Source organism: Pseudopipra pipra, chromosome 5, assembly GCF_036250125.1.
Source record: "Pseudopipra pipra isolate bDixPip1 chromosome 5, bDixPip1.hap1, whole genome shotgun sequence".
Lineage (NCBI taxonomy): Eukaryota > Metazoa > Chordata > Aves > Passeriformes > Pipridae > Pseudopipra > Pseudopipra pipra.
The window spans coordinates 36,620,506-36,647,082 of record NC_087553.1 but is presented as its reverse complement, the minus strand read 5'-3'; the positions used below and the strand labels follow the sequence as shown (position 1 = coordinate 36,647,082).

At 36.3% G+C, this 26,577-nt stretch overlaps 1 protein-coding gene across 10 annotated transcripts in view; it reads left to right on the top strand.

The window, feature by feature from the left end:
* Positions 1-26,577, top strand: part of NAV3 (neuron navigator 3) — a 527,200-nt gene that overhangs the window by 490,698 nt on the left and 9,925 nt on the right. For all 10 annotated transcript variants that reach the window (XM_064655607.1, XM_064655608.1, XM_064655602.1 and 7 more), the window contains 11 exons: positions 6,416-6,499; positions 8,152-8,263; positions 9,572-9,693; positions 11,523-11,695; positions 15,345-15,498; positions 18,373-18,547; positions 22,281-22,375; positions 23,033-23,128; positions 23,366-23,534; positions 24,272-24,507; positions 26,336-26,490. In XM_064655607.1, coding sequence (XP_064511677.1) covers positions 6,416-6,499; positions 8,152-8,263; positions 9,572-9,693; positions 11,523-11,695; positions 15,345-15,498; positions 18,373-18,547; positions 22,281-22,375; positions 23,033-23,128; positions 23,366-23,534; positions 24,272-24,507; positions 26,336-26,490 — 1,571 coding nt within the window. The remainder of the gene's footprint in view (positions 1-6,415; positions 6,500-8,151; positions 8,264-9,571; positions 9,694-11,522; positions 11,696-15,344; positions 15,499-18,372; positions 18,548-22,280; positions 22,376-23,032; positions 23,129-23,365; positions 23,535-24,271; positions 24,508-26,335; positions 26,491-26,577) is intronic.

The window sequence follows — 26,577 nt, the reverse complement described above, 5'->3', positions numbered from 1 at the left end:
GCAGAAGAAATTCCAACCAGGGAAGAGCGGAGTGAGAACATGGGAATAACAGTATAGACACCAAGGTCAGTGCAGAAGGAGGGGCAGGAGGTGCTCCAGGACCATGGTGCAGACCATGGTGGAGCAGCTGTGCCCCTGCAGCCCATGGAGCACCATCGGGGTGCAGAGACCCACCTGCAGCCCACGGAGGAGCCCATGCTGGAGCAGGTGGATACATGAAAGAAGGTGTGAACCCACGGGAGACTCAGGATGGAGCAGGGTCCTGCCAGAGACCTGCGACCCATGGAGAGGGGCGGGTTTTTCCCGGGTAGGACTTGTGGCACCTGTGGGGGATCCATGTCAGTACAGCTCATTCATGAAGGACTACACCCCATGGAGGAGTGACCCATGGGACAGCAGTTTGGGAAGAACTGCTGCCTGAGGGATGGACTCACGTTGGAGAGGTCCATTAAGGACTATCTCCCATGGGAGGGACCCTATGGGAGCAGGGGAAGGACTCCTCTCCCTGAGCAGTGGCAGAAACAACAACTGACTGTAACCCCTATTCCCCATCCCCCTGCACCGCTGGGGGGGAGGAGGGAGAACATGGAAGGAAGGAGGGGTGTGGGGAAGGTGTTTTTAAGACTGTTTTATTTCTCACTCTTTGGCTCTTATCCTGTTAGTAATAAATATAAATACTATCCCCACTTTGACTCTTGTTTTGCCCATGAAGGTAATCAGTCACTGACCTTTCCCAGCTCTTATCTCAACTCATGAATTCTTAGCTGGTTTTTTTCTCTCTCCTCTGTTCAGTTGCAGAGGAAGAGTGAGAGAGCAGCTTCAGTGGGTACCTGATATCTGGCCAGGGTCAACCCACTACAACGGTGAATCCACCACCTCCCTGGGCAGCCCATTCCAATGTCTGATTACTCTCCCTGTAAAAAATTTCTTCCAATATCCAACCTAAACCTCCCTTGGCAGACCTTAAGACTGTGCCATCTTGTCCTACTGCTGGTTGCCTGGGAGGAGGCCAACCCCCATCTGGCTACAACCTCCTTTCAGGTAGTTGTAGAGAGTGATGAGGAGTTATCTTGATTCCAGCAAGCCCCTGATCTAGTGAAAGACATGTCTGCCTACAGGCAGGGGTTGGACTAAATGATCATTAAAAGTCCCTCTCAATCTAAACCATTCCATGATTCTGAGCAGAGGTGTTACATCAGTAAAATTAAATTGTTTTCCTGTGGTGGGCTTGTGTTCAGTGTCTGTTCCAGGTGATAATTCAGGCTCTTGGTACCATTTCTCACTTTACTCTGCAGACAGTAAAGCAGTTTGTCCATTAACTGTAATTACAGAATTGATATTTAAATGCCAGTAATTGTATACTTTTCATAAAAAACTATGAGAGTAATTAACAAATACTGATTTAATTTGACAAACATGAAAAACCCAGATGGACCTCTAATTTTCATGAACTTGTACTGCCTTAGAAATGCTTTCCTTGCATGTATTCATTTATTATTTATCATCTGGTCTGAGACATACTTCACCAGTCCCTGCATTTTTAAGGAGAAATAGTCCTAATGACAAAATCTGGAATTTATTCTCAGAGAAGAAATCAAATCAATAAATTGATAATAGTACTAAGGCTCTCATTTTGAGTCACATTTGCACATTGGTGGGCTAAAACCTCAACATTAAGTTTAATGCAGAAAAGTTTGATCACTACCTGTAGATACACCCATCTCTGGCAGGTAGAGTACTGTATGAACAGAGTATCTTCTGTGGTGCCTTTGCTAACCGGAAAAATACGCTGTCCCTTCTGATGCCTTTGCTATAATTGCATTCATCTTAGCATTAGTCCTGAACTCCTCCTAGTTTCCATACCTGTCCGAAAATAGGCAGTGCTTTTTTCCTTGCTGTGGTCTGGAGAAGGAAACTATTAAGAGCCAGAAATCTTGTTCCCTCACAGTTCATTTTGAGTGTGAATTTGTTGTTACCATTTCCCTTTGTACTGAGCAAAAGTATTGTACAGGAGTGAAAAAAAAGAGCATCTTAATTATCTTATTTCAACACTATTTGTGCCTTTCTTTGCTTCTCCTGGAAGACTGTTGGTAACATTAGTACATATGTCATTAAAAGACAGGCAGATTGAAATTTTACCTATTTTATCAAGCCTTTGCTTAATATATTATTTTATACTAAAGTCTGTCATTTGGAAGTTACAGCATTTCTCAGGCATTTTTGGAAAGTCTGCCAGAATTTTTATTATTTGGTTTCATTTATTGTTCAGGTTTTGTTGGCTGGACTCAAGTGCTATGCTTGTTTTCAGCAGTTTATTTCATTTGATTAACCCCAAAGTGTTTTGCCTGCATATGATTAAATTCAAACAGGACCCAGCTGTTGTTTGGATGCTTAATTTACAGATTTTTTCTGAGATTCTGGCTTTATCCCTGGTGCCTGTCTCAATGTGGCTGAAGGGCAAATCTCTATACTAATTAAGGAAGGGCCTGTTTTCAGAGCAGAAAGTGCCCAACCAGCAGACTTCCTACATGACTGACAAGGGCTCAAATTCCAGCGAGCAGCCTTGAACCAGCCTGTTCAGAGGGACTTTGATCAGTGCTTTGTACTGTATAAAGCTGAAGGCTGCATGCTTACAGACTGTAGTAGAACCAGGATGCCGGTAGAAAGTGGAAGGGATTCGCTGGCTAATACTCTTGTTTGGCCAGCTCTGAACCACTATCCTACAGCCAAGCAACAAGATAATAGCAGGCAGCAAACAGAAAAGGTTGCCAGATGTACGGTTGCTGCTTGCAATCAGCTCGATCCCTTCTGGCCTTTCACACTTCCTTTCATTCAGCCGTGTCAGGTGGGAGGAACTTTATTTATTTACTTTTGTTTTATAAATCTGAACACTCCAGGTCAAATCATAAAGTGTGTCAGAAGATAGATGTTTCATATGCCAATGTCACATTCACAATAGGCTGTAAGCCTAAGAGCTGAGGTGTTTGGGGTTTGCCTGGCTAGGATCATTTACTAAGAAGGAAATGTCTAAAATCAAATCTGTCATCTTAGCACTGAAGTCATTCCCCGTGCATACATCGCTTTGACTATTTCTAATGGGAATTTCACATGTTAATAGAAGTCAAAATTAACTCATATGTGTACATCATGCATCATCTATGTATCTAATATGTATATCATGTTAGTGATGGATATATTTTGCTGTAGGCATACTTCCAGTAATACCCACTTACTTAATTCTAATTCCAGGATATTTATTTCCAAGTGCAAATACTGCATTGAATTTTGAAGACATATTTTTATTTTAGAATGAGCATTATTTAAAATACCTTCAGTATTCAGGCTACTTTTTGAGGTATTCCAATGATGTATGTGCTCCATGAATGAAACTACTGAACCTAACACAGAGATTTCTAAGGTGTGAGAGACTGTAACTTTGTATATATATATAAAAATTCCTAAATATTTTTATGAGAATACAAGAATAGAACTTTTTAGATAAATTAAATAATCCCCAGAAACTGAAGATTAGCAATGCAATGAAAATAAATGACCATATTTGTAAGTGTAAAATAGGTTTCTAGTCAGATTTTTTAATTTCTGGTGAGTATTATTAAAGACACAGGTACTTCCTTCTATTTGCTTTAATTGTTTTCTGAAATATTTTGCATTCAGATGTTTAAATGCAAAGCCTGACCTCGAATAAGAATATATATATATACATATGTTTTATGCATACTTCAATACACATATAAATATAATGATAATCTAGTCTTTTTCAAACTAACTTTTCTTATTCTGTTGTGTAGTATTTCTTTGGGGGGAAATTAATACTTTGTGTTTCATAGAATAGTATTCTGTTGTAATAAACATTTAAAGTAATGAACAATGCAATGAAAGTTTCTTTCTTGAATAGTCTTTGGTTGGTGGGACTTTGAATTATGTTTCTTTATTATAAGCAAATAAGAACGTGATAGTCTTTTTCTCAAATGAATTTGGAGGAATCCATCATCCTGATCCAATTACATTTATGATGCAAAAAATTCACTATTCTTAAAGAAGATAATATACTCTGTCACAGTCTGAATTTTAGTAAGAACCCATAGTCATGACATGGCTGTCTTTCTCTAAAGGCTGTCAGAATAACTTAGCAGTTTCAGTGACCTTTGATGGCATTTTTAATGATGTTTTTTAGTACTTAATTTTTCCTATAAGTTCCTTGTGATTTATTCATGTACAATATTGGATGAAGTTGTAGCTGTGAAATAGGAAAATACTTTGCACAAATATGCATAGTTTGGTACCAAAGAACACTGGTTATTACAGTCTAATTGTGAGAAATGGACAAAAGCAATGCATAATTAAACAAATTATTCCTCTTTGCAAGCTTTTGGTCCCCACTGTAATTCTCATGGTAAAGCAAAACCAAGGGCCATCAGCCAAGCTATAGATTTTCTTATGAGGCAGGGAACAGTGAGCTCCATTAGTTTCCTGTTAAACACATGTAATGAAGAGATATTTGGCTCTTATTCTTTAGTAGTTAATCTACTTTGTCTCTAAATGTGTTCTGGGTCAGTGGTCATCATCTTTGGAAATAAACCACCATAGATTAGTCTAGATATTTTTTATATGCAGCTAATTATTAAAGTGAAAAGGAAGTTTAGAAACTAGTTACTATTATCTTCTCAGAGGAATAGAATAGTAAAATCAGTCAAAGGATGTAGTATTGATCAATGGTTTCAGAGGCGCATTTGATGCATATTCCACGTTCATTTTATCTAAAATTGTAACTTCAAGAATATAGCCTAAGTTATAAATGTTAAAATACACAATTTACTAATTAATCCTTAAGAAATTGCATATGAATCTAGTCTCATGTTTATAAAAAGTTAATCCTTTACCAAAAGAATTATCCATAAGGCATCCCTGCAGATGCAGAAAGCAAGTGGATTGACCACTATAACCATAAGTAACTAAATACATAATTTACAAATAATATAGTTTACAAGGAGGAAACTTTTCATAAATTTAATAGAATTAAATAAGGAGCTTTCAAGATACTAAAATGTTTATAGCACTCTAAAATTGTTTACAAAACATAAAAGCCACTTATCAGTTAATAGCTCTGAAGGGGAGAAGCAGAAGTAGGCCACTATTATATATATGTTAGTCTTTTTTTTCTATTTGAGGGATAATATACAGAGCAAGGTGGCAAGAAGCTCTTTCCTTTCTCCTCAAATGCAGAAAAAAATAATTTTTGGACCATATCTTTTCCCGATTATACCTCAGATTCAGTACAACTACGTACACTTAAACAATTTAAACTATGTTTGTAAAAGCGCACAAATCTGCAACTGAAAAGTTTGCCAGGCACTGTGTATGAGGAAGCTCAGTTAATCCATTTCTGCATATAAATATATTAGGTTTGAGTTATATTTCCAAGTGCCAAGTTTGAAAACTTTGCCTGTTACCACTTTTGAGATGGCAAAGAGAAAATAAGTATTTCTTTCTGTTTTTAATATTTGATGTTGTGAGACAAATGAATGGAATTTTATGGAATTTCATGAAAATTAAATCTTTACTTTCCCTTGGCAGTACAAGCTGGCTTAGATTGTTGGTTTCTTTATGACCACTTGCCCTTCTTTGCCTACAAAGCTTGATGTCAGTTAGAAACAATGAAGAGCTGATGTATTCTTTGTATGAATTTTGCTTGTATCAAGTGTAGGATGCTGGCTGTTTGAAACAAAAAAAAAGCAGCTTTAATTTTTTTAAATCTTTTGATCTGTTTCAACTTTATTGCTTTTCTTATTGCGAAGTAGAACATCCAGTTTTCAGGGTTGTCTTTTATATATACACTTGCACACATAATAAATGTTACATTTATTTTACGTAAGTTTTTCATTACTTTTATATACACAACACACAGAGATTATAATCAATATAAGATTAATAGACTAAGCAATGACCTTTTATAAAACTAACTGTGATATTTTTTGTTTGAGACTCAGGATTTCTCTGGAGAGTTTTATTTGTGAAGGTAAAATTTACCTTTCAAGATAAAGTACTTGAATTCCCATTTTGAAATGTCCAGTAATTGAAAATAATTGCTCCTCGACTTCTATTTGGAAGCAGACTCCTTTTGGCCAATATATCAGTAAACTCAAAGCAGGGCATTAAATCCATAATTCTGTTCCAGGCAGAGATACCTGAGTTAATCTCATTGGGGGCTAAAGAAGCCTGAGGAACACTGGGCTCACTTGGCTGATTCATCTCTCCAAGTTAGCTCAGTCTGAGTTTAAAACTAATATAAAAGAGATGGAGAAGATGTTCTTGGAGAAAAAACATATTTTTAAAAATCAAATAGATCTGGGAAAATTGTCCTACTGTTATGACAAATGCTGTTTTTCTTTCACAGGCTCATCTAGTAGCAGCTTTCGAAAAAAGCTTGGGAAATATGACAGGGCGATTGCAAAGTCTAACAATGACAGCTGAACAAAAGGTAAGTTTACCAAAGCAGATGCTTTAATGTGGAAAATAGTCAGCAAATTATATTAGAGTTTTGTTTAAAAAACACTGAAAGAAAACAGGGACATCTGTGACAATAATGCAGACACATCTTTCTTTAATAGTTGTTACAGTCTAATCTTCATAAAAGTCCAGGAGAATTAAACTGTGCAGCATTGGGTTTACACAGACAATGTCATAGAATAGTTTGAAGATAAAATCTTTCATTTCCAGGTTTTAATTAAAACATATCCAACTGTAGGTTTACTCCGTACTGAAAGATCCCGTAACAAAGACTGATCATAAGCTGCTGTAGTGCTTCTTTCCAGCCTGCCAGCATTGTCAGAATCATAGAATTACAGGAAGGAAAGAAATTCTAAGTAGAGAAAAATAACTCCATTCAGGGAGTTAGTGCAAGTTAGGCATCCTATTCATGAGTAAACAATTTTGGGTTTATCTGTGTTTTGTCTAATGGGGGAAAAAATCTAAACCTGATAGGGAGTAAATTTAATGTACACCTTTGTACCACGCTCAGGATTAAGAGGCTGCTTAGTACTTTCCAGGATTGCATCTTTCTAGCCTTATTCATTTTGAAAAATATCCTGTAAACAGAAAGCCCTCATTGAGCCAAACTGTGAAAGAAACTGTTTATCAGTGAGCTGTTAGTCACCACTGGAGTCAGTGTAACTGTCTACAAAAATAACGTTTCACAGTCTCCTTGAGCACCAACAGATGAAATGTGGTGAGACACATTATGAACTGGATAGCAAATATTTGTATTGCTTGCTTTTTTCTCATCATAGGGAAAAAAAAAAAAAAAAAAAAAAAAAAAAAAAAAAAAAACCAACACCACCAAAACTCAATGGAAACTTCTTAGAACCAAAGCTTTTGACTGTTTTACAATCTCCCTAAGAGGGTTTTCTTTCCAGAAGAGGTTAAGTGGTGACATTGAAACTGATCATTTCCAAGTTTCTTTCCCAAAAGATTTAGAACATGTTCTTTTCCTTCATTTCTTTTCTATGCTGTTGAGTTTAAATTCCTTTAACCCTCATTATGTAAGTACAGGCTGGACAGACATGGAAGTAATAAAAGCAGTAATAAAAGTTTTTTTTTAATAAAAATCAACTGTGCATTCTAATACAGAACTTCCTGCACTCAAATGGAGTAATTTTGCTTCAACTCACAGGACAGTTGCTATTAAACAGGGGCTTTTAAATTGAATTAGTATTAAACAAGTTAAATCTTTTGAAAAATACACAGATTCAGGTTGAGATTTACCCATTAAACAGTAGCCTTATATACTAAAGGATGTTATTCAAATGGTTTTATTGTCTTTTGTAGTAACACTGTTGGATTTCTCTTAATTTTATATTGAATACTCAATTGAGACCCTTTTTAGATTAGTCTCTAGTAAAAATGTGTTCTTAAAATAGCATGATTGCTTTATATAGAATAAATGAAAAAGAATATGTTAGTTGACTTTGGTATCTTTGGAGAAAAAGTATGCATTCTATTTAGTTGTTGCCCTTATGTTCACCCAAGCAGTCCTATGAACTTTAGTTCAACTACACTTGTAATTTTTTTTTAAACTTAGACAAACATTTTTCTTTTGATATATATTTTGAGCTCTCTTTGCTCTCCCCACAGGAGTCTGAACTTATAGAGCTGAGGGAAACCATTGAAATGCTGAAAGCCCAGAATTCTGCTGCACAAGCAGCTATTCAAGGAGCCTTGAATGGTCCTGATCATACCCACAAAGGTATGGTTTTCTCACTGTTAAAATAAATAAAGAGTTTCTCCTCAGGTGAAAAAGAAAAGTTAAGTCACTATTTTTTCTGTTGTTTGAGGACTCTGTTCCAAGGGCAAGCACATTCTGCAGTGAATGGTAGGCATACCTGTGGTATTTCCAGAGCTGGAACCTTGCAGAAGCTTTCTGTCTGCCAAAGTTCCTGGAGCTTTATCATCTTAGAACTGGGTGGCAAGGAATAGATTGCTGGATGTCAAGAGTTAACCATGTCGCTGCAGTGGTGTACTGAAATACACTCAAGACACTAGTGAAATCTTATGGTGTAACATGTTTATAGCTTGGAAATCCAATCAAACTTGTAGCTTTCTAAACTGGTGATCTCATTGTTAAGAGATGAACTGAAAACAGCTCAGCTCCTTTACAAAGTGCTGAATCAGTGCAGGAAAGCAGGCATTTTAAATTCCATATGTTGAATTAATTTGTCGTTGCAGTTAGGCAGCTATCACATGATAAATATATACTTCAGAAGTGCCTGTTGATAAGCAACAGCAAAGGAATTACTTGAAGAAGAAAAATAATCACAGTATTCATTTTTTAAAGTGTCATTGATCTTTCTTTAGAGAGTTCATTATTTAGATGTTTGCCTTAAGGTCATTTCACTGCATGACTTGAGTATAGCAAAGCTAACTTCTAGGAAGTAGAAAATAATCCGAAAAGTAGTTTTACTTGATATTAGTAGACAGGTTCTGCAAGAATATTTTCCAGTGATTAAGATATAGTTATCAAAGTCTTTTAAAAAATTGAAGCTCAAAAGCCTCACTAACCATTTCTAATATTCTCCACTTCTTGGTTATTTTGTTTCATTTATTTTTAATGAACTCCTGCCTGTTTATTTCCATCATGGTATATTAGAAGGTAACATCTGAACTCTGATTAGTGGTTCTACAAGTCAAATAGTGCCTATACTCCTCAGAAATGTAGTACATGTGACAATAATAAGTCAAGTAATCCATCTGTAACAGACACTGTTCAGATATGAGGTTATGTGTGCATAGTTTGGTGTGCAGGGTCATTGCTTTCAGGGCAGTAACACCCCAGTTTGGAGAATCTCTCAAGTGTTAGACTAGTTGTACCCATCCCCATTGATCCCTATGTGGTTTCTCACAGGCAGCAATAACTTGAATCTGAGCCACTACAAACATCAATGCCATTTATGTTCATTTAGACTCCCTTTGAGGAAGAAGATGCTACATAAATATAAAAATGATTTTTATGTTGAAACAGAAACAGATGGATTTCAAAGTAATTTCTTTTCTTTAGATTTACGTATAAGGCGGCAACATTCTTCAGAAAGTGTTTCCAGTATCAACAGTGCTACAAGTCATTCAAGCATTGGCAGTGGTAATGATGCTGATTCCAAGAAAAAGAAAAAGAAAAACTGGGTAAGTGCATAGCAGGTTTAAAACTATCTTTGAGCTATTATGTCATTTACTAGTGTCTGAGTAACATGACAGTACATTTCATCTACAATATTCCTGTGGAGTCAGATGGATATAAAGCAATTCATATGTAGCCATACTGTGACACTACCAGCAAAATAAAAATTGCTGAATATCAGCCCAGATTTATTTGCATAAATCAAGGTAATTAAAAACAAAACAAACAAACCCACAAAAAACAAGAACACAACAACTGCAAAAAAGCTCAAAAACTAACAACCTTAGAATAGATATTCTGACCAAAACCATCTCTGGGCCACATTGAAACCCTGTTTGATTTTTCTTCAGTTGGAATTTGATTCAAAGGCTTGACTCAAATATGTTACGCAGCAATGGAGGGAGTTGACATCTGTAAAAATTCTCATTTAAAAGTAGTACAGAGTTTTTAAAGAAATTAAGATGCTTCTTAACTGGAACATACAAATATCACATAGTGCTAAAGGTTTAATCAAACACTTTAAACAATCAGAAAATACGTTTTTGTTGTTTTAAAAATATTACCTGCATAAACATTTGTTTTAAAATACTGATAAGCCTTCAATCCCTTGATTTGTAATTCCACACTCTTTCATGTTTCTGCAAGGTGAACTCTAAAGGAAGTGAGGTGAATATAAACCATGGAAAAGTTGGCATGCATCTATAAAAAAACCCCTATCTTGGCATGATTGCTATTTATTTTGGCAGCAGGCTTTTATACCTTCTAAAAACAGATTATCCTGTATATCTTCTCAGTTTGTCTCTATTCATTTTAATCTCAAAGTTTAGGCTATAGAAAGGGAGAATGTAGCCAAAACCCATTTCTTTCTTACTAGATATCATGAGCTGGAAAGGACTTGTTTCTCATTATGATCGGTGGTCACACTCCCCACTTTCCAATTATACCATGAAAATGATGTGTTTGAATACCTAATTTTTTATAAAGGAATCAGTTGGTCATTGAGTTCTGTACAATTTTGATCAAAACAACTTTCTGAAAATAAAAACCAAAACCCACATTTTTCCTAAGATAAGCAACTTTTTTATGTAGGTAAAGGTATCAATGAATGGGCTACTTAAAATTCACTGCACACAAAACTGTTGTCATCTTGGCTCTTGAAATAAATGGCTCTTTGGCTATTCTGTCCCTTTTCAATACTGGATAAGAGCTTCTAGAGGGAAAAGCAATGCTTGTATGTTCAGAGATCTTACCACTCTAAAGGAAACTGCAACAAATAGTATATACCTTTCAGCTAACATTCTTTTCAGTAGTACAACAGAGCAAACCTCATGTCCCAGCTTAAATCCTCTCGCTTGCAATCCAAACCATAGCATTTGCATAGCTTGGCCATTCAAAGTTTTAATGCTGAAAGTATATTGGCAAACCCAGTAAATTGGACTTGTCTTTTGATTTCCACGTTTAGTAACAGCAGGTTCTACCTGTACCTATACGCAAAGTGGTTATTTAAAGCCACCCCTTGAAGGGAATGCCATGAGAATGGGATTCCACCAGGGCTTAATGGCTTTAAATGAGCACCCCTACCCCACAGTCATACCACTCGATCCTGCACTTTTTCCATAGCATTACTTTTGCACTCTGCTGGATTAATAAAGTCAAAACAAAGCACTGTATCATGTTTCTAGAGATACTGTGTTGCATATGTTAATACCTTGCTTCTGCATACTGACCTCAGGCAGTGGCTAGGATGGCATCTGCAAACTAACTTTTCAAAAGATGAGTTGCACACAAAGTGCTGTGATGAGGAAAATTACCTTGGTCTGTGTTTGTTTTCCAGCTAAGAAGCTCTTTCAAACAGGCCTTTGGAAAGAAAAAGTCAACCAAACCTCCTTCCTCACATTCGGACATAGAAGAGCTGACAGACTCCTCTCTTCCTTCGTCACCTAAATTGCCCCACAACTCAGGAGAGTGTGGGGCAACGTCAATGAAACCATCCCAGTCAGCATCTGCGTAAGTGTCTCTCTAGATAAACTCTTCTTCCCAAAGGGCATGAGCTGTGAAACAAACCCCCTCCAGTGTGGCCATTTGCAGTCCAGAAACCATTGCCAGCAGCTGTGAACTTTTAATCTTGAGGTCCATCCATTTGCCAGATTTCTTGTGAGCTTCACACCATTTACACACGACTCCTCCAGTAGTTCTTTACCAGGTCATTTTCTCCTTTCACAGACTCTACCCCAAATCACCTTGCTGTACAAACTTCTTTCCAGATGCATTTCTGAAAGTTTTTGTTGTGCTCCTGGGACCAACTTTTTCATATCCACTTAGTAAAGGCCTTAGTAAAGTTTCCTTTTTAAATGATATACAAAAAATATCTTCTTTTTTTTCCAGGTAGCTATGAATTTTTACACTATACTCATCCCTCCTGTTATTACTTTATCTACTTTGTAGCTAGTAATGTATATGATTTTTAATCTATTTCCTCTCTTTTAGCAGCTTGGATTTTTTGTGGGATTATACTTTTATTCAAATTACAACCCTTAATGTTTCAGGTCAAGGAAACAAGTCATCAATCAATAGCTGTCTCATTTCTTCGTTATTTTTTGAATATCTGATATATTCTTCTTACAGAGTTTGCAGCTCTCATCTGTATTCTTCTGCTATTTTTTTTCATTCTGCTAAAATCATAACTATTTCTAATTTGGGGAAATTAGCCTCTTTTCAAAAAAATGCATACTACTGATGCCAGCCTTACTTTCCTTGTCCTAAATGAGAATAATCAGGTCACAATTACTCTTCCTTAAGGCATTCAGGGAATTCTAGTCCTGTGACTGATTACTGAGCTTTATAATAGAATTACTCTGTGTCAGGTTATGTGCCTTTTATGATTAAGTTTTTATAGACTTGAATGATTTTTATATACTAGGTTTAGGAGTTTGACAGCAAATATTGCCACAAAATAAACCTCTTCAGAACAAACGTTTTCCTTTTCTTAGATTGTGTGCAGGCTAGAAAGAAAACTCATCTAGATCTCTGTAGTTTTGTTCAATTATTTTATAGGAAACTCATATTTTTATGCTTTAAGGTGTATGTGTGTTTTGGGAAGAGGATTTCTACGTGTTCGGGACCCTAATGTTTGACTTATTATCTATTTAAAAGTCACCCTAACAGTGAAAAGTAAAAGCATTACTAGAAAATAGCTGAACTTAAACAAAACACTTTTATTCTGCAAAATTAATTACTCATGATTCACAGATTTAATCTCACAACCTTATCCTGTCTCCTTTCCACTAACCCTGCTTTTTTCTATCTGTCTCTTTGACTTGCTCTCTAGATGTGCTAGTGTTCCCAGAATTTATCAAGGGCAAACCCACACATCTAGTCTTTCAACCCAAGCTATTTCCATGCCTGTTTGGTCTCTGAGCCTTAAATTCCTAAATTTTGTCCGGTTCATGGCCTTCTAGTTCTTCCTCTGCAATATTTTTAAATAGTGATCTGTCTGGTCATATTATCACATTTTTTATTATTGTGACCTTCCTACACAGGATAACAGAGACATTGCATAAAATTTATTTATTTAGATTAATTTCTTTGTCTGTTATACTGATAATGTAACTTGATTTGGAAGACTTGGTTTTTCATTGCATAATTTAAATTCCTGTCTCCTTTGAGACTTTTCATAATTGTCTGCAGCCTCTGTTCAAAGATCAAGACTTACATATTTCTTCAACCTAAAGCAACCTATTGATTTAAAAATTTTGAGTTTGTAACAAGAAGGAAAAAGTAAAAGTCTTTCTAACTACTTTGAACCTTTGGAGTCTGATCAGACTTCTGAGCTTCTTTCTGTGACTGCTCAGGAATGCTAACTTATCTTTTTTGGTTTCCTTCCTTCTGATGAAGTCTCATCTTTCTGTGTAATTTTAGTATTATAGGAGCTAAGTGTTGGAAAGCTCTGGGAACTGCAAAATAAAATGCAGTTCATACTTTCTGCTTCCATTCTGCTTACCTTAAGAATTGAAACAGCTTTTTCCTGCTTATTCCAGAACTGTAGCCCTTCTCTCTGTTTCATTTTTGTATTCTTTAAAGCAGGCTTGCCAAGATCTTTTTGCCCATACCTTTCCAAGATATACCAAAAAAAAAAAAGCCAAAAGAAAATAGCCAAAAAAGAGATGACTTCCCAGTTTTCCAAGTCGTTGTATGAGATAAGATATGCATGGAAATAAAATTTCATTTCTTATTTGGTTAGCATAGGTAAATAATGGCACATCAAAGCAAGAACTGTATAATAATATTCATGACAAAAATCCTAGTATATGTCTTTTTTTCATTTTTACTCACATTTAAAATATTTGTGCGTATTGTGAATTATATTCATGATTTTTCTTCTTCTACTTGCCTTTTTTTTTACTATGAACTTCTTCATCTTCCCTTTGCGTACAATTTTTTTATATATTTTCTTGACCTGAGTCTCATGTTCTAAACCATTACCTTTACTTTCCTAGTCTGGGCATTCCTAGTCCTTATGCATCCTAGTCCTTTACTCATCCCTAGTCTGGGCATCAAAGAAAAAGCAAAATTATCGTGTGGTCTACAAGCATAGATTCCAGTAAAATTGAGTGTGGGGCATGGAGTTGTATACCCAATTGCTGACCTGAAGGGTGCTTCATCATCTTTCCCAAAATGCCTTTGCATGCATTCTGGCAATTAAATGTTGACTTCTGTTCCTTGTTTTGTATATTAGCAGTAATAATTACAATAATAATACTTATTTCTATAAAATATTTTTCATATTGAAATTGTTAACTGTTTATAGTGACAGTAATAAAGAACAAATAACATTTATTGAGTTGACTGGAAATACTGCTTAGTGTAACAATGTAGCCAAAATTCAGTGTTTTATTTTCTGCTGATGGTTCTGCTGATGATACAAAGGGGCAAAACAGTCTGTCATGAGACATGGACAGTTGTGGGTCCCTGGGATGATCGTGTTTCAATCTATTCTCACACTATAATTGGTCCTTTTCTAAAATTAATGCTCATGAAAAATAACCATGTGGTAATTACTTTTAACCCAGTCTTTAAGAAAAAAAAAACAAAACCAACCTACATTATTTCATATATCATACATTACAAAATGACAGATTATAGGCAAGACATCAGGCATCACAAATCGAAACCATTACCAATAAAAATCTTCTAGACGATGAAGTCAAGGACTCTCCCTTTGTCTACTGTTCAAAACAGAGAAAACTACTGATGCCTAACAAATGTACCAGTAGTACAATGTAACAGCATACTTCAGTTCTGAATGTCGTTATATAGAAGAATTATAAATTTATGGAAATATAAAATCAAATTAAAACAAACCAATGGATGATGCACAGTCAAATATAGATACTTGAGAGTAGTTAAGAATTTGTTTTTCACCACGGTAAACTAAACTACAGAGCTAAAAAGCAAGGTGATCATTTCATCTTGACAGGGCTTTTTCCTTTTTTAATTTGCAGTTTGAGCCTTTTCATATTTCTTTGATAAGTTTCTTTCTTCGCTCATAAGTTTCACCAGCAGCAAGAATTTTTCTGTACTTTGATATTCAGTAATGATGCTGCTTTGGGGGGAGAACCTTCCTTTAATCTCCCACCTGTTTCCTACTCCTCTTTAGGATCTGTGAGTGCACAGAGGCAGAGGCTGAAATAATTCTTCAGCTAAAAAGTGAGCTGAGGGAGAAGGAGCTAAAATTAACGGATATTCGTCTTGAAGCCCTCAGCTCTGCACACCATCTGGATCAGATTCGGGAAGCTATGAACTGCATGCAGGTCAGTGCAGTAGCTTAAGTGATGACAGAGGTGCACACCAAAGGTACACCAGGTGTACTTCCTTTCCTAGTACTTTGTTCCAGGTGCCAAAAAACTGTTGATACAAAGTAAATTTCTAGATTGACAGTACATCTGAAGGATGGGTATGATAAATGTTCATCTTATAATATCTAATAAAGATATTCTTAGCATTTATATTAACAGCTAAAATGTGTTTAAGAGATGGAAGAAGACATAATCCCTGCCCAAAGGATATTTATTATCTAAACCCTATGACTGTGGTAAGCAATATGACAGACAAGCAGATCAAAAGTGATTTCTACAGAGCTTTAAATCCCTGAGCCATGGAAGAGTGGGAGTCTATGTTCATACTCTCTTATCATTTCTGATTCCTAACCGAGCTGTGGCTTCCTAAAGCAGAGAATGTAAAATTGAACTAATTACTGTATCCAGCATCATAAAATTTTGCTACATTATTTTGTAACACTGCTCCAAATCTTTCCTGAACACATTTTACATCAGAAGACTTTCTCTTTTGTGAGGCTGAAAGGATACAAAAAGAATGGAAGTGTTCTTCAGTGGAGAACAGTTTCATGGGATTTGACTCTGTCGCTTTTATACAAATGTCTGGCATCATGGTGGGTCCCCAAAAGTATCTACAATATCTACACAGTATGACATATGTCCTTCAGTAGAACTGGGCCCTTCTGGAATGACAGCTGAGATACCTGCGTCATCCCTAAAGGCACTGTAAATCTGCATTTGGGGAACAGAATCAAGACCATGGGTTGGGGATTCAGTTGAGACGAGGACAGATACATTTAGAAGTCTAGGTATGAGCTAGGTGAAAAACTCCAGTTGTAGTCAATTGAGTTTTAGTCCTGTAGTAGTGGGGCCTAAAGACCCATCCTAAAATCATCCTGAGATAGTTGCAGAGGGTGAAACTGAGTTGTTTGAGCATAGGCAATTGTTGCCGTTTGAACCAGCCTCAAGTATTTGCATCTTCACAGGACATATTCTACCCATGGAAGACCCTGTCATGTCACTGGAAGCCCACATTTACACAGCTGAATCCAGCTCAGTGGCTTGTCAGCTGAATTGTTCTGTGCTGGGTGCTTAGGTCAGGTGTGCCTTTAGGCACTTTTGTATAGATGTCCACAGCAGCTGATTTCATAACTACAGAATTGGTGTGCTTGATGTATTTTCTAGACCTCTTTTTTTGTACCATGCCTATGGCTGTCTCAGCCACACCTTTAAACATCTGTGGTACCTGCCATCCTCCCAGGTGCTCACAGCACTAGGTACCAATATTACTGTGGGATATTTGGCTGAACTTCAATTCGGGGGAAGAATTATCAAGAACTGCTCCAGAGATATGGTTTCAATTGTCCAGACATAAGTAAAACACTTGATCTTGAGCCACTAAGAAGTTCCAAGGAACTCTAAGAAATAGAATACAGTTAATTGCAATGGTAGAGAAAAGGATGTGAAGGCTTATCATATGATTACAGTCTTATACTAGGATATAAGTGCCTAAAACAGGTGAACTCCCCAGAGAGACGAGTCTGCTATAGTAACAGGCCTCCAGGTCTAAACTTCATCAAATCTGGGCAGAAGCAACTAGTTGAGATACTATTGCTGGTAATCACCACTTAGTCTCGAGTTTTCCCAAAAGGACAGGCAGCCACCTTGCAGTTGCCAAACTCTTGATATTTTTAAGAATTGACAAATATTGGTAAGGGGCAAAAGTAGGACTGGTAATAATGATATCTGAATACTTATATATTAAAAGCACCATAAAAACTAAAAGCTCATATGAGTGAAAGACTGCTAAGAGCTATGTAATTAATCAGTGTAAACTGCAGAGTAGCTGGAGATTGCGTGACTCATTTCACCACAGCTCCTGATTTGAACCCCAGGCTAAACTAGTGCACTCATCTATTACCTTCTGTCACTATTTTATTGTCTTGCCCCTTCCCTTTCACTGTCTCCTCACCTTTGTATATGTCATCTAATCTTTTTGTAGCTGCTGCAGGGTTTTTTTGTGATGCTATCCCTTATGTTTTTGCTTGTATAATGTAGCTGTGCAGCCTCCACAAAAAAATAGGATTTTAGCAGGGTGTTAGTGAATATATAATTAAATTTGATTGCAAAACCGTCTCCAAGAATAAGCAGTTGCTTTGTTCTGTGCTTCGTGAAGTGACTGAAAACTAGATTTAGCTGGTACCAGGCAGTTCTCAGGCTGTTTTCATTTTATTATTGTACATTCAATAATCACTTTGCACCACAGAGGATTTAGCTAGAAAAAATCCCAGTTGTTCTGATTCATCTGTCACTGTATGTTTTCATCAGAGTTTTCTCTCTGTTATGTGAACAATCCCATGTTTGAATGATCAGAAAGTTCCCATTTTTAATTTAATTTTTCTATGAAGTTAATGCTTAAATTTTACATTCAGTGGCAGTAATAATTTTCTGTGACTTTAGAAACATTGACATATCCAGTAACGTTCTTAACTGACTATTACCTAAGGTGTTTGACAATAGAAAGTAGCTTAAAAAAGTGGGGATAAATGGGAAAATTCTCACCACACTCAAACTATGGTGAAGTGTACAATAAACATAGAAGCTTGACACTTATGTTGCTTAGTAACTATCTTGAGGCAAAAGCTGAAACAAGGTTATTGGGAGTTTCCCTTCATTTAAGAAGTGAAGGCAATCCAACTGCGTTATACCTCTGATACATAATGCTACATACTGCTATGAACGTGGTAAACCTGTTAGCTACTTCAGGGGAACATCACCAGAATACTACCCTCAGTGCTTTTCCAAAAGAATAACCTGCTGTGCTTTTATATTGATTTCTTTTGTATATAGAATGAAATTGAGATATTGAAAGCTGAAAATGATCGTTTAAAAGCAGAGACTGGAAATACTGGAAAGCCTGCCCGGCCATCATCAGAGTCATCAAGCAGCACATCATCTTCTTCATCACGGCAGTCACTAGGACTTTCTTTGAACAATTTAAACATCACAGAATCTGTTACATCAGGTACATACTTTGAGCACATGCATGCCTCAACAATTAGTAAGAATTTATTGTTTTCACCCTCTAAATGAGGGTAAAATATATGAGCCATATATGAGAAGCATGCATGAAAATTAAAATGCCTCATATCACTCAGGTTGACATCAGGTATGCATTCAGTAATGGAGATGAAGAAGAATGCTGGTGGTCATGTCTTAAAAATGTAGCTTTTAGAAGCCTCTGAATATTAGTAACAGACTTCATTATGTTTGCTTAGTTCCCAGATATTATACTCTGTACCTACCTAGTTTACAGTACTCTTTAGTCATCTAGTTTACAATTTATTTGAAAAGGAATATCTGTTGAAGTATGCTCGACAACTGTATATTCTCTTGCCCCTATGGGATAAATATTAGTAGAGTATGTGAAACTTTCTTCTTTGGACTTACAGATCTTTGATCATTCAGTTAGCTCCCTTCATATTTGCAGCTGAGGCAGCAGGTGGTCTCAGTTACCTTTATCCTTTACATTTTTTTAATTTGGTATAGCTAGTTAACCTATATAGGATCAAATCCCCATTTATCACAGAAGCCAAACCCCACCTGCCTTATTAGGCACTCTCCTTGACTTCAATGAATGAGAGAAAGCAAGCAGAACTTTGGTCCACATCCTGAACAGTAACATTTGATTATTTTCCATGCCATGGAGTTTATGATAATAAGACTTCTACACTTGTTTTGATAATGTAGCCAAGAAACAGAAGTGCTGTCTCTAGCATTAGAACCAGGGGCAGAGCAGGAGCATAGCAGTTCTCATTAGCATAGATGCCACAGAAAGTATAATGCAGTCTCTGAAAGCAATAAAAATGTGGCTAATAATTGTAGAAAGAGTCTAGGCAAGAATACAGCTGGGGATGTGCCAAACTGACTGACTATAATTTGGATTGGCAGTTAGTCATATTATCTTGCCAGTCATTGATTACACAGATATTTGATCTTTTTTTCCTGGTTAATATCAGATTTTTAATGAAAATTGGTATGTTTTTTATTTACATTCCAGCTTTTTGCAAGGTTTAACTTTCAGCATGGAGGAGCCTGAACTGGGCCTCAACATACAATGAAGTATTGCAAAAAGCAGGGAGAAAAAATTTAACTGTGGCTCCTGGTCACAGATCCACCCACATTAAAAAATTAAAAAACAGAATCAAGCCAGAACAGAATTTTTTTTCAATATGGTGATTGTAGAATGTCTTTGACCAGTAGCTGCCATTAGCACTTTGCCACTTGGCACTAACTCTATCTAGATACAGGAATAAAGATGTAGGAAGAAGAGTATGAGGAGTTTGGAAAAGAGGAGGAGGAATCGGATGAGAATATGATGGATAAGGAGGAACAGGGAAAGAATAAGGGAAGGTGAAAGACAAGATAAAGAATGAAGATGAAAATCAGAGAGAAGTGTTTAGAAAAAGAATAGAAAAAATAAAAACTGGAAGAAAAAGAGGAAAGGGAAGAGGAAAAGGGGAAAAGGAACAGGAGAAGAAACAGGAAGAAGAACAGGATGACTGGGAGAAGCAATTGGACTCAATGGTCTTAAGGGTCTTTTCCAACCTAAATGATTCCATTTTTCCATAAGCTTTCCATAATTTTCTATGTTATTGTTCTAACTGTTTTCCTAGCATGCAAAGTAATTACTTTTGGTTATAAGAAATTAGAGAAATGAGGATGCCTAATGAGAAGTGGGGGATTTCATTTGATTATGAATCTGAATTTTTGATCATTGTGATTATCATTTTGTTGCTATGCCAGAGAAGTTGGAAAGGTGACAACTTTCTACCAAGTTTTGTGGGATATCTGTGGCAGCTGGAGTACTATTGAACAAAATTCCATCCGATATGGAGAGGCTAATCATGCTGAGGACTAAGCTGAGACAATTGGGGGCTTTGGCTCTTCATATTAAAAAAATTGCACTTTCTGGGAGACCAGTGTCTCCAAATGACCATGGTCATCTGCAAATGACCAAAGCTATTCATTTTCATTTCCTAAGGGTATGATGATATCCTCCAGGTAGGTTGAGCACCAATATGGTTATAGACACCCATATTTCAGTAAATCACTGGAGTAAGAGCAGCAAACAAGGACTAGTACACAACAGGTCCAGAGTGCTAAAGCTCAGACAATAAGTCAACTACAGTTACCATAGTGTGCCTAAGGAGACTTAGCAGGGGCTAATTAAAACAGCTAGTACAATTAGAGCCCCTTGGACGTTTTCTCAGCCCCTGTGTCAGTGAGAGTTCTTAAAAAGTGGATTTTTTTTCTCTATCCACAGAGTGATTCCTCATTCCTAAAGACTTAGAGAAGAATGTATTTAAAGGCTACATTAGGGTTATTTAGAGATTGAAAATTTCATACGGGGATCAGTTATACCGTAAATTGCCCTCAGACAATTATCAAAACTCTTAAGTTTTGTGAAATATGCCAAAACACAAGACAATTGAAGTGAAACATTCAGTGTTGGTGGCACAGAAAAACTGTCTGCCTGGAAAAAAACAAGCATTAATTTATTTAAGCTCACAAAAAAAAAAGACCTCTTCATTTGATCAACTTAAAAAAAAAAACCTGCAGAATCTGGGTGTAAGTTACCAAACTTTTTACATGAAAAGTTATTTTTAATATATTCATTGAAATCATCTCCATAAGTCTTCTTTGGTTTTCCTTTGAACAAGCGACTGAATCTTACTGGCATCTCATTTAATTTGGATGAAATCTGACCCTGTGCAGACTATGTCATGAAGTCGATGATTTTCTTCCATCACCACAATAAGAATGAACAGGATTTAGGGTAGTGGATTACTGTGCTGACCTTTGAAGAAAATGCAAATCCATAATCTCTCCTAATTTGATAGTTAGCTTAAATGTCTGACAGTAAAATCCCTGAGAGAACTTCTAGAGGAAGACAGCAGTTTTATCACTTGCAATAAAGCTGCAGGCTCAGCTTTTAGTAAAAAATACATAAAAATACATACTTCTGCTTTCTCATTTTAGGAGTTAGTGAAGAGGTAGTAACAGAGGTGCAGAGCAGATCAAAATCACTCTTTACCTCCAAGAAAGATTAAGCCTTTCCTTAGCAGAATGGCTAAATACAGAGTCCCATATTCTGGAGGCATCCAAAGTGGTTTTCTAATGGAACTGTTTGTAAGCCTGTATTGTGAAGGTAAAAAAGACTCTATCCATACCATATGTATTGAAGGTAAAGAAATCATCTGGAAAGAGAAATTAAATGCTATTTTATTTAACAGCAAACATATCAATGCAAGGATTTCTTGTTTTCTCTCCTTATAACATTTTAAAGGGCACAATGAGTACCCAAAGATATAACTTTAATTTAGTTTTTAAACATTACTTTGTGAACATATGGTAATTTTGAAAAAGTTCCAAGAAGGAAAGCAAAGACAAGACTATAATGTAAGTTTTTATTTATTTATAGATTCCCTATTCATTTCTACATGATTAGAATTCCTAATATTCCTTCAAAAAATGACAACTTGTAATGGTTTTCTCATCTCCAACAGAAATGGTGAATTAGGAATAATTACAGACTAATATGATTGCAAGATGTTGTCACGGCAGTCTTCCTTTTTAACCAAGTCATGGAAGCCTATATTTTTAACCAAAAAATCCTTTGGACAAATATTGAACTGATGATGTGAACATAACTGATGTCATTTTTCAGACTGATCACTTCCCTTCTTTTACTGTAGATATTTTGTTGGATGATGTCACTGATGGAGCACTCCACAAAGGTCACAGTGTGAAAATTTTAGTCACTATAAACAAGGGCTATAGTCGAGCCAAGGTGAGTGCATTACCCAAAGGTCTGGATGCAAAATTATAGCTCTAGCAAATGCTGGAATATAGGAACTCAACTTTTTTCCGTATTTTAAGCCCAGGAACTGAAGGGAACTATCCTAAAGGTAACATCTCTCTTCTCTGTCATCCATGCTCAATACAGTTAGGCATTCCCCATAGACTAATGTCCTGTGGCCTCTTTCTGCCTTTTTGGTAGCTTAGACAATACCAATTATCAGTTTAATTAGTAGTGTGATGTTCTGGGACTTAAAATCCCCATTTAAAAGTCATTATAAATCAGATCTATGCCTTGGACTCCTTTGTGTGCAACTATGATTATGCTGCTGAGGTTATCAATTTGGAATTGCATTGTCATGTTTTCATGATCTGTGTTACAAAATATTATAGATGTGCAACATTTATTTATATTCATCTCTTTAAAAACACAGATATAATCAAACAGCAGAATAAGATATTGTATTTCCTTCTTTATGAAGATGTACTGAAGTAATACCATGTATACCTATTCCTGGAGCAGAGATTATTAGCGACATCACATTCTAAATAATATTCTTTTTTTTTTTTTTTGTTAGGAAAGCTATGAATCTTCATAGAAAACTAATTAGCCCAATTTTTAGTCCAATTTCCAAAAATCTCTTTGCAGGATCAAAAACCACATGCATACCTGATAGGATCAATTGGAGTCAGTGGAAAAACAAAATGGGATGTCTTAGATGGTGTAATCAGACGTCTCTTTAAGGTAAGACACTGAAAAATTAACTTAAGTATTATTACAATTTTCTTTTTAACTTTAGAAAATTTCTGTATTCTTTGGGTTGTCTTGTCAAGTCTTTGGTTTGGTTTCTTATGCATAGCTAACACCACTATTAAGCTTCATTCTTAATGTTGCTGTTCTTTTTTTATGTCTGTAGGGAGTTTTCCAAACTGTTTTCATTCAAAAAACATTTTTATGTCTTATATTTTCGTATAATTTCAGGAATATATTTTCCGAGTGGACCCAACTACTAGCCTGGGCTTAAGCTCTGACTGCATTGCTAGCTATTGTATAGGGGATGTAGTTAGAGCCCATAGCCTAGAAGTGCCTGAACTGCTGCCTTGTGGATATCTGGTTGGAGATAATAACATCATCACTGTGAACCTGAAAGGTAAAACCTCAAGAATATTTTTGCAGATACTGTAGAATTCTTTACTGCAATTCCCCATCCTTTCACAATTATTTTTCTTACACCTGACCTTTCTGTATTTTGTCTCCAGTTCCACATAAACTCTCTGTAAGACATTGTATAATACCTAACACAGTGTGGCCTTTTGAGGGAAATCTAAGAATATCTCTGTCCTTCCCTGCCTCCCTGCCGAATCACAAAAAAAGTACAGATTTCTAAAAAGTGGCAAAAAAAACTAACACCAAAACAGAGATTTTGATGAGAAATATTTATGCTTTATCCCTTTCCACAGGAAAAATTCCATACATTTCAAAAGCTCTAGGGCTTTGCTATTGGAGGGGAGGGGGGGGCCCTCAGAGAACTTTACATACACTGATGTGACAACTGGTAACCCTTGTGGCTGTCACTTTAACCTTTTCTTTGTCATGGCTGCCTGTAGTGTCTGAAGCATATATCTTTGCCTCACTGAGCCTTCGCTTTACATTTACTTTGATTTCATCTCTTCCACTCATCTCGTCTCACTACTACTGTTTAGTTTTCTGGTGCTGTGGAAGGATGTCAGTATTTCCACAGTAAGTGGAGGTCCTTGATAGGGATTTGATTTAGGCAGAAGTATCTTACCTTGATTTTAGCATAGCACTGATGCCATCAGGTGCCAGGCCAAATACCTAGCTTAGCAAGGATGAAGAGAGACCATTTTTCTTGTCTTTTGTTCCCAGGAGTGGAAGAAAACAGTTTGGACAGTTTTGTGTTTGACACATTAATTCCTAAGCCAATTACCCAACGGTACTTTAATTTACTGATGGAGCATCGCAGAATTATTCTGTCGGGACCCAGTGGCACAGGAAAGACCTATTTAGCTAACAGGCTGGCTGAATATATTATAACCAAATCTGGCAGGAAAAAAACTGAGGATGCAATTGCAACTTTTAACGTAGATCACAAGTCAAGCAAGGTAAGTTACAATCAAAAAGATAATCTATTGCCCAATTTGTAGTGACGATGCAGAGCAGATTCTAATAATTGGACTACTCTTTTGCTGCTCAGTTAGCATTTTTCCTTCAAGAATTCAGTTTCCAGTCCCACTGGTGTACAGGGACCAGATCTTTCTGTTCTAAACAAACCTTTGAAGTACGTGAAGGAAGTCTCAATTTTCCCTCTCTCAAGGAAACCCACTTTAAGGGGAGATGCAGAGTCAAATTCCTATTAATTTAATATAAATTAAATTTTTGGAGTGTCTGTAATTCCTTTGTCAGAAGGTTCACTATATAGTAATACCGGTGTAACATGCTTTTTCGTGAAGATAACATCAGCTTTTGTTAGCAAAGATTTCAAAATGGGGATTTTGAATTATTGTGTTGAGTTCAGCTTCTTAATCAGCACTGGATAAGTACAACTGTTGTGGTTTCTATCAGGAAGCTGACCATACTGAAATTGCCTTACACACTGTGTCACATTCACAGTGATTTACATAGCTTAGAATATCAGGCTTCCAGCATAACTACTGTGCTAGCCACAGATAATACTATTCACTTGCTGTCCTGAATTGGGTATACTCCTGACATGGTACCAAGGGAAAAGAAAATGAAGGGGTTTGACAAGAGCTTTCTGATTTGTACAGAACATAATGAATGCTAGCATAATATAAGAAGGAAGAATATACAGATCCCAAAGGGGCAAGAGGACCATTCCAGTAAAAATAACCACTTTTCACTGTTTTTATGCAAAGGATTTGTGATGCCATTTACTTTGGCAGGGGAAGTGTTTATGTTTTATTGTTATACTATACACATCTATAAAGAATATTGTCCCACAAAAGAGCAAGCTTTTGGATTTTTGGTAAACAGCTTGGTCTATGTCTTTTGGAGTTTGGCTGTTGTTTTTTGGTTTGGTTTGGTTCCCCTCCCCATTTTCCTTTGTTTCTATCCACATTTATATAGAACTTCTGATTTTCTAGTAAAGAAAAAAGAAAAAAGCAACATTGTCAAATACCAAGTGCGTTTGTATAATACAGATGGTGCCATTCCATGGAAGAAACCCATAATGTTCCCCTAGAGACACCTGATCATAAAAAGGCAAAGAAAAATCTTTCTTGAAATAAAAAAGGGTTGCATGTTCCCATAAAAGAAGAAAAGATTCTGCTATCCCTGATCCAGAAAGGAAAATGACAATAGGAACTTTGTTCATAATACTGAGCATTTCCAACCCTGACAAAATTAGATACCTCTAGAGATACAGCTGTAAAATTCGACTAGCCCAGATCTTCAAGATTTTCAGTGGGAGTGGTGAAAGGAGGTATCTGAAGGAGCAGTTTAATACACCTAGATTGTGTGATAGTTTGGTGGGGTTTTTTCGATATATAAATGTGGCATTCATAAGAATGAAGGTCTAAAAATTAATGTATCTCAGCCAATTGCAAATGGCCTATTTATTGCAACCTATTTTCCTCTGGAGATATTTTACCAGCAAATTTTAAGGAATGTATCCACCAACTCAGAATGCTTCAGTCATTTACCTTATGTTTAGTACCTTTTTTTTTACCTAGCATGTGGTTTCAGTGTTGCTCTGTCTAAGCAGCATCTTCCTGCATGTGCGGATCCAGCTGAATAATCCACAGAAGAGAAATTCTTTAGCAGTCATTTTATCTTTCTAAATTTTTTTTTCCACTAAAATTACATCAGTGGTCTAATCGGATTAATGTTTTCTGGGTGTTTTGTTTTGTTTTGTTTCTGTGTTTGTTTGGTTGTTGTTGTGGTGGGGGGTTTTTGTTAATTCTGCTGAAGGATCTGCGACAATACCTAGCAAACCTAGCTGAGCAATGCAGTGCTGACAACAATGGTGCTGACCTCCCTGTCGTCATAATTCTTGATAACCTCCACCACATCAGTTCACTAAGTGACATCTTCAATGGTTTCCTCAACTGTAAATATAATAAATGGTAGGTAGTAGCTCTTCTCTCTCCTTTCACACACATTTTGCAACTAAAACAGTAAAAGCTCTTTGTTATTTTACAAAATAAAATGTC